The 9,045-nt window shown below is 38.8% G+C and overlaps 1 protein-coding gene across 1 annotated transcript; it reads right to left on the reverse strand.

The window, feature by feature from the left end:
• Positions 1-437: 437 nt before the first annotated feature.
• On the reverse strand, positions 438-2,963 carry LOC148566091 (uncharacterized). Its single transcript, XM_088487371.1, has one exon. It carries the CDS (start codon positions 2,961-2,963, stop codon positions 438-440), a length of 2,526 nt encoding a protein of 841 aa, XP_088343497.1.
• Between the last annotated feature and the right edge of the window lie 6,082 nt (positions 2,964-9,045).

A 9,045-nucleotide genomic window follows, 5' to 3' on the forward strand; every position in this document is an offset into this window, starting at 1 on the left:
TTTTGTTGGGTTGAGTCGCATTTGATGCTTTCGTAGGGTGTTCATTATGAGTGTGAGGTCGCTAATGAGTTGTTCGCCGGATTCGGTCTTGGCGAGCATGTCGTCCATGTAGACTTCTAGTTTGGTTCTGGAAAGGTTCTGAAATATCTTGTTGACAAGCCTTTGGTAGGTAGCTCCGGCGTTCTTCAGGTCGAAGGGCATGACTGTGTAGCAGTACGTCCCGTTGGGGGTGATGAACGCTGTTTTCTCCTCATCCGGTTGGTGCATAGGTATTTGGTTATAGCCGGAGTATGCGTCCATAAAGTTGAGGTATCGATGACTGGATGCGGCGTCTACCAATCCGTCGATGTTTGGCAGGGGAAAGGCGTCTTTTGGACAAGCTCTGTTGAGGTCCGTGTAGTCGACGCACATTCGCCATTTCCCATTGGACTTCTTTACTAGTACAAATTTGCCAACCATGTCGTGTAGGGTAGTTCCCTGATGAAGTTTGCTTCGAGAAGGGCTTTTACTTGTCTTTTGACCTCGGCTGCTCGGTCTGGGGACATTTTTCTTCTCCTTTGTGCCACTGGTTTGGCTTTGGGGTCTACGGCTAGCCAGTGGGACATTAGATCTGGGTCTACTCTGGGCATGTCGGCTGGTGTGAAAGCGAACAGGTCTCTATTTTGTTTTAGGAATCGGGAAAGATCCTCTTTAAGGTCGTACGGGAGGTTCCTGTTGATGAAAGTGTATTCGTCTTTGGTATGCCCTACTTGTAGTTTTTCCATGTCGCCTTCTGGTTCTGGCCTAGGCTGGCCCTCTTGTCGGGCATCCAGGTCGGCTAGGAATATCCCAGCCGCATCGCGAGACTTCTTCCGTAAAGCTAGGCTGGTGTTGTCGCATTCTGCTGCGACTTCCCGGTCTCCGTGGATAGTACCGATGGAGCCATCTTCCGTTATGAATTTCATAAGGAGGTATTTGGTAAAGATGATGGCAGAGAAGTCGTTGATTGTTTTCCTTCCGAGGATGACGTTGTAGGCGGTGGAGTCTTTTAGGACCACAAATTCAGATAGAATTGTCTTCTTTTGGTTGCTTGTCCCTATGGTGAGAGGGAGGGTGATGGAACCGTCTGGTTTGAGGAAGTTGTCTCCCAGTCCTGTGACGCCGTTGCGGTATGTTTGGAGGTTGTCGTTGCGGAGCCCGAGTTTGTTGAAGGCTCCTCGGAAGAGGATGTTAGAGTCAGCGCCGGTGTCCACCAGTATTCTTCGAACTAGTCCTGTTCCGATTCTTGCCGAGATGACGAAAGGTGCGTCTTCCGCCGAGGTGCCATTCTGGCAGTCCTCGGGTAGGAAGGTTACCGTTTGGTCAGCAGTGGCGGTTGGTGTTTGGTTTCTGACGGCAAGGACTTTGAGGTCCTTTTTTAGTGTCGATTTTGACTTGCCTGCGACGTCTTTGCCTGTGATAACGTTTACTATTATAGTCGAGTCGTCTTCTGGGCTTTCCCTGGTGGGTTGTTTTTGCGTTCTCGGGTTACGTCCTTCTCTTTCTGACAACCTGTCTCTTTTCGCGCGTTTTGGTTCTCTGATGATTTTGAAGAACTCTGGGAGCTTGCCTTCTCTTATTGCTTGTTCGAGGGCGTCTTTAAGGTCGAAATAGTCTTGTGTTCTGTGCCCGTAACCTCGGTGATAGTCGCAATAAAGGGTTTTGTTGCCGCCTGTTCTTTCTTTGAGTTGCCGGGCTTTTGGGATAATACCTCGATCCGCTATTTGGTGGTATATCTCGGTAATTGGGGCTGTTAGGGGTGTGTAATTAGAGAATTTTTCGATTCTGGGTGGTCGGTTTGTGCTTATTGGCTTAGGGTGGTCCCTCTGATTTTCTCTGGGTGGTGGGTTATGCCTGGCCGCCGAGTTTCTGTTTTGAGCATTGTTGTGTTGCCGTTTATTGGCAGCAACGACCTGGCTGACCTCCTCGTCATTGATGTAATCTCTGGCGACGTTCTGGATCACGTGCATGTTCCATACTGGTTTGGTGGTAAGGTGCTTGCGAAAATCTTCGTTCATGAGCCCGTTGGTTAAGCAGAGGCTTGCGACGGAATCCGTGAGTCCGTCGACCGTTAGGCATTCATCATTGAAGCGGTCAAGATATTTTCTTGTGGATTCGTCTTGTTTCTGCGTGACCCCTAGTAGGCTGATGGAGTGTTTGGCTTTGGTGATTCTGGTTGTAAATTGGGCCATGAACTTTCGTGAGATGTCGTGGAAGCTGGTTATGGATCCGTTAGGGAGGGCGTTGAACCACTTGATTGCCGGCCCAGCTAGGGTCACCGAAAAAGCTCTGCATCGGATTGCGTCGGTTGCGCCTTCTAGATTCATCCTGGCTTCGAAAGTCGTTAGGTGTTCCTGGGGATCTTTGGTTCCGTCATACTTCATGTCCGTGGGTTTATCGAAACCTTTGGGGAGTTTCGCTCTTAGGATCCTTTCCGTGAAGGGAGTAGCTCCCATTATCGTGTGCTCGTTTCTCGTGCGCTTGGTATCTCGGTGTCGTTGATCGTCATCCGTGTGGGAGGGATCGCGGGAGATGCTGCGGTCGTATCTTTTGCTGTGTCGTCGTTCTGGTGATCTGTCGTGTCTTTGGTCCCGCGAGGTGCTCTTATCATGCCTCTTGGCATGTCGCCGTTCTGGTGATCTGTCGTGGCGGGACCTGGATCTGGAGGTCGCGTGACTTCCGTTTCCGGTGTTGTGCTTTTTCTTGGTGGCAACCCGGCCTTCGAGTTCTTGTACTCGGTGGCAGAGTTCCTGGATTATTTGGGCTGACCTATCTTCGGGATTCTCGGGATGCCGCGTTTTTGTGACGACGGTGCCGTCTCCTTTGTCATGGATGGCGCTCGCTATCCTTCCGTGGGGTATGGCTTCCTGGTGTTCGGGGGTAGGATTTCGCGTTCTGGAGTCGTCTTGGTGGCTGATGGAATGCTCTTCAAATCCGTCCGCCATTCTGACTCAACCGGCGTTGGTCCCCACAGACGGCGCCAATGTACTGGATGCCTCCGGTACGGGTTGAGAGATGGATCGGAAACTTGCGGGTTGAGGCGGATGCCGGATTATTTGACTGGAGCAATGGGGGTGGTACCTGCAAAGACACTCCGACGCTCAAGTCAGAATGGATCTAAGAGGTAGGAGGTGTGAGGAATGAATGAATACCTGGAGGGATCTGGGTCCTCTATTTATAGGTGATGGTAGCTATCTTCCTCGCCCTTCTAGAAGGCCCGAAGACCGGCCCTCTAGAGTTCTTAACCAACTTTCGAATTCAAACGTCTCCCTTATCTTAGCCGAACAAGATAAGATAAGATAGCTACCATCACCTATAAATAGAGGACCCAAGTCCCTCCAGGTATTCATTCATTCCTCACACCTCCTACCTCTTAGATCCATTCTGACTTGAGCGTCGGAATGTCTTTGCAGGTACCACCCCCCATTGCTCCAGTCAAATAATCTGGCATCTGCCTCAATCCGCAAGTTCCCGATCCATCTCTCAACCCATACCAGAGGCATTCAGTACAATATTATTAATATTATGTTTAATAATAATGAAGTAATTAATGGTTATTAACCTTTTAGCATGGTACAAACAAATTGTATTGTTTTACAAAAACATGTCTTTTGAGTGTGTTTCATAAAGGAAACAACATATACACTGATAAGACATATTTGTTAAATGGAATTGTCTATGATAGGAAAAGTATTTTGAGGAGCTTAAAAGACCAATTTAAAATAGGTGTTTGTTATAGTGCCTAAAAAGTATTGCCTAATTACTAAAATAGATAAAATAATTAATTTTAAATTTAAAAGTATAAAAGTTAAAATTTTTTAAATATTTTAAAGTTACTATAAAAAGTAATTTAGGAAAAAGTTAGGCACCAAACAAAAGACACCATAGAATTGGCCTTTAAAATATTCCATTTATGTGATTGTTATTCATTCCTTATCCAACTATTAAAATTTGCTTAAATGGTTTATGAAAATGTCAAATTAAAATTCTACTCCAATTCTAAATGTTTCACTAGTGATCCTTTCTCATGTTCTGAACCTACTTTTTTTTTTCATGGTCATCTCTCTCATGTGCTCACCAACAATGGTAGATACCAATCAAACCTTATGCTATGAAAAATAAATAAATTCAGATATGCAGATATGCCTATGTTGCATTATGAGTTATATGTTACAGTATATTTGTGCTCTCCCCACTCCCCCTTTCCCTCCCTTTCTTTTTAATAATTTTTAAAATTGTTTAATGAAATTGGATTATTATTATTATTATTGAAGAGTTTTAAATAAAGAATTCATGAGATTTGAGGAGAAAATTTTAAATTTTAAATTAAAGATTAGAGATTCATTCCATTCAAAATCTCTTAATTCAGAACTACAATTATATATTGACATTTTAACTTATTTGCTCTCTACCTAAGGTAGAAGAAGGAGAAAAAGAGAATGGCGTTAAGGAAAGAGTAACTAAAAAAACAGAAGAAAAAATTGTTAGCCGACTCAGGAAAGAACAATTCGTCGGTGAATATGAAGTCGGGGGTCTACAACAGCAGTAGAGAAATTGAAGGTGCCGTTTTCTGTACAGTCCAATAGAGAGGGGATTTTTTATTGTGAATGAGATTTTTTATTTTAATAAATAAATTAATCATAATAATTACTGAAATAAATAATTTAAAAAATATTTATCGAAATAAATATTTTTTTTATTTTATTTACACTGTAAACGAGATAATTTTATACGTATCTTGTTTATAATATACACTGTAAACGAGATAGATGTATTTATAAATATAAAGATATATTTTCTGAAAATAATAAAAAATATTAATAATATCAATAATTCAAATTTTTAGCATGCAATTAGTATTTAAAAAGGTTGGTAGAAGAGATTAAAATAGATATATTTGATCAATTAGTATTTAAAAAGAGTACATAAAAAATTTTAGATTAAATTATAGATTCAATTGGATTAATTTAAATTTGAAAAATTAAAAACTCGTACGTGTTCAAGTTATACGATGAGAATAAATACAGTAATTGTGCCCACTCTTAAAAATCAAAAGATGGAGAGCATGAAGTAGATAGATAAATAAAATAGAAAAAAAAGGGAGATAACCATTTTAATTGTGTGTTAGGGGGATAAATAAAATAGAAGAAGAGTGGGAGATAGCCGTTTGTCAATTGTTAGAAGAGGTTGATGGGGATAAATAAAACAAAAGAAGAGTGAGAGATAACCGTTTCAATTCTCTTCTCATTTTTTTTCTGTTTTATTTAGCGTGCACCAACTTCATGCTTCCCACAAACTTTTTTAAGTACTACTTGTTAATAATGGTATTTTAATAATCGTATTTTAATCGTGTTAACAGTATTCTATTTTTAAAACGTCCATATTTTCTATTATATAAAACCGTTCATCTTTCCTATTATTTGAAATGTTTCATTTTTAAGAGTTTGGGCCAATTTAAATTATTAATATTTTTTATTAATTTTAAAAAATATATTTTTATATTTACAAATACATATATCTCGTTTACACTATAAATGACATATGGGTAAAATTATCTCATTTACAGTGTAAACGAGATATGAGAGGCTGACATATTTTTGTAATAATTTTTAAAATTATTTATTTCAGTAATTATTGAATATATTTAAATAAAAAATTCAATTTTTTATTATGTTTGTAAAAACAAAGAAAATACCTTCTTCATTTCATCAATAATTTGTGTTATATTTTATTTCGTTTATAATTATAAGATATTTTGATAAAAAATATATTATGTGTTTATTCTGTTTGAATTCATATACATGTTTTTACTAACCGCATAACGTTGAATGACAAAAATATATATGTTTTGTTAACTAAATATACAAAATATTAATAATATATCTTTTGTTATAAAATAAAAATAAAGGCCAAATATAAATTTATATGCAACAAGCTCAAATATAAATAAATTATTTTTGAATTATTAAAGTTTTTTATGACCCAACATTCACTCAACCTATTAAATCAAACATTAATATTTAAAAAAAAAAATCAGTTATGATATTATTGGTCCAACCGAACCACAATATACTGGTTTGTAATTAGAGTAAATATTGGATCATATGTAAAATCATAGAAAACGTATATCTAAAATTAATTTGAGTTACACATTAAAAATATTTTTATTTGGTCCACCAAAATTCAAAAGATATTTTTTCCCACCAAAGATATTCTCTTATTAAATTTAGAACCCATTATAACCCTTTAATATTTTAATAGTTTTTGAAGGGAAAATGCATAAAATGAACAAGAATAGAAAAAAATGTCTAGCCGCCAAACTTTATGGTGTTCCTAAAAGAAAATTCACAATAAAAAAAAAAACAGGTTGGTCTATCTGCAATAGTTCAGTAAGAGTCAACAGTGTCCTATAAATTTCTAATAGGATATTTTAACTAACTTCCCATGTCAGTACAGGATAATAACTCAACCAATAAATTATAGGAAGGTTTTTTAATGCTCCAGTCCACTTTTCTGGTTCTTTGATGATCCAGGATGCAGTACCCTTGAGATATATTATTAAAAATGTTGAGGGTGCATATTTATTAGGATTATTATGGTGTAGAATCATAGAAAAAGGGTACAAATTGTTCCCAAAACATATTGAAAAGGTGACAAGCAAAACTTACAGGAGTTTATTGAGATTGGGGGCAGCTGTGGTGTGTTGTTAAATTATTGAGCCGCAGCTATTAAGCCAGCGCGGTAGCGGAGTCGTAGCATGGAGTTGGTTTTTTTGTGGACTAACATGGGCCTGGTTGTTTATGTTGGATCGGGTCAGTTTTAAAAACCATGTCCCACCCCCATTTGATTACCTGAATATCATTAGTCGTAACCTAGCACAGCCATCGTAGATGAAACTAGAAACCCCGCTCTCTAAATGCGAAACCCAACCCCACGCAGTCCTCCCAGTGCCTCGCAAACCGTCGAAGTCGCGCGGAAGCAGCACCTCACAGCCACTCCCAGTCCCAGGAACCAACGTCCCCTAACCGCATGCGAGTCCCGTTGAAGAACCGCCTCCAAGCAGCGCCGGAGAGCCAAGAAGCAGCGTGGACCATCCCCTCCCAACAGTGGCATACCGGCGAACCGAACCCCTTCGACTCCAGATATGGAGACTCCAACTTAGGTATTAATTTGAACGATTTCTTTTCTTTGGTGTGTAATGCAGTGTAATTTTCTTTGAATTTCCTGGTAATTGTTATTGATATCATTGTTTTTGAATTTTTGCATTTCTTTGAATTTGTCATTTTATCTTGTTTCAAATAGCCGATTGATTGTCATTAACAGTGTTTGTAATTGAAACTTAATACCTCGCAGATCTAGTAGTTCCAGCTGCATGCATCATAGGGATAGATATGGGTTGCCCTTGTTGTTTGCTACCTAAGTGGTGGGGCCCATCTTCTCCCATTCAGGTTTGTGATATTTTTCTTTGTTGATGTCAAACTTCGTTTAAATTTGGTTAATCTGAAATCTGTTTGATAGAGGCTGAGAGAGATGCCTTCCGACAGATCTGAAAGTCGGTTGTATTAGGTGGATGAAATCCTGAGTGTTTATGTCATCGATTACCGATCGAGTGTGCAGTGTGGTGGGACAAATGTAGGAAGCACACCCAGACCTTGGAAAAACTGTAAGTATAACCACCTGTATTCGGAGATCCCGATGTTCTAATTTTGGTTATGAAAGAGGTTATTCGTTCGTTGAATTTATTTTATATAAATTTTTGGTTATAGAATACTGCCGGAATGTATGGGATGAGAGATCTGGATGCAAAACCAATATTGTTCTGCCATAGGCCATTCAGTTAGTGTGTATCAATTGGCGAGGTGAGTGATGTTGAAGTTTGTCCTTGTGTCATTTATATTTTTTAATCAGTTGATGATTGCCTTACAATTATTAAATAATTAATTAAGAAGGGGATTAGTGCTGGTAAATAAATTCACAAATAGTTGTTTGGTACCCGAAAATGGTGAATAAGTTGATGATTCGATTTGTTTCATGTTGCATCAGAAGTTGCTGGCTTTTTGGTTATGGTTTATTCTGCCAGTTAGAGATCAAAGAATTATTGTAATGTAATTTGAAAACTTGAATATTGTTGGACCTACCAGCTGGGGATGGAATAGAAGTAAAATGGAGGCAGAGAGAAGATTTTAGCGTTTGTTTGAATGAAGGTTGTTACAGAGTTGTATACTTACCGGAGTTAAAGCAAGATTATTTCGTTGTTTTTGAGTATAACGGGGAATTTAAATTTAAATTCCCGGTGATTCATTTGAGTGACTCCGATATTGATCAAGTTTGATAAGTTTCCATGAAGATGACCGCCGTATGGGAAATAATTTTCCTATTCATATGATGGTGATCAATATGGAAACCTCTGAAACTCGAGTAATCAATTTCGGAAGCAGTCGAACGAATCTCCGCGAATTTAAATTTGGATTCTCCTTTGTACTTAAATGCCACGAGAAACTCTTGCTTTAGTTCCGATAACTCTACAACTCTGTCTCAGCCTTCGTTCATTCAAACAGTATCATTTTTTTTCTTGCTCCATTTTACTTCTATTTCATCCCGGTTGGTAGCTCTAACAATATTTGTTTCCGCAGGCGATTCAAAAATTTCTGTTTTAAGTAATTCGATGCTACCTCGTGATGTTGGCAACACGGTCTATAATGATTGTTGTTAGCACGATATCCAATAGGAATGCAGGAAATTGAAACTGATATGATTTATAATCTCTTTTTCCATCGAATAATTACGCAATAGAAATAAAAAAATGCAGTAACTTTTTGTTAATGTGCACGTCTTTGTTGCTGACTTCCTGAGGACGAGGCCCACAAGGGGGGATAAGAAAAGGCTGCATGCGCACATTGGAACAGACGTGGAAGAATACAAAGGTTATGCCGACATGTACCTTGGTCTTTGGCTAGAAATCATGTTTTCGTCAAGAGGGAGGGACACGTGAAGCAATTTAAAGTGACCAAATTTCACAAACGGGAG

This window comes from Arachis ipaensis, chromosome B5 (assembly GCF_059453495.1).
Source record: "Arachis ipaensis isolate K30076 ecotype BB chromosome B5, ASM5945349v1, whole genome shotgun sequence".
NCBI classification, from domain to species: domain Eukaryota; kingdom Viridiplantae; phylum Streptophyta; class Magnoliopsida; order Fabales; family Fabaceae; genus Arachis; species Arachis ipaensis.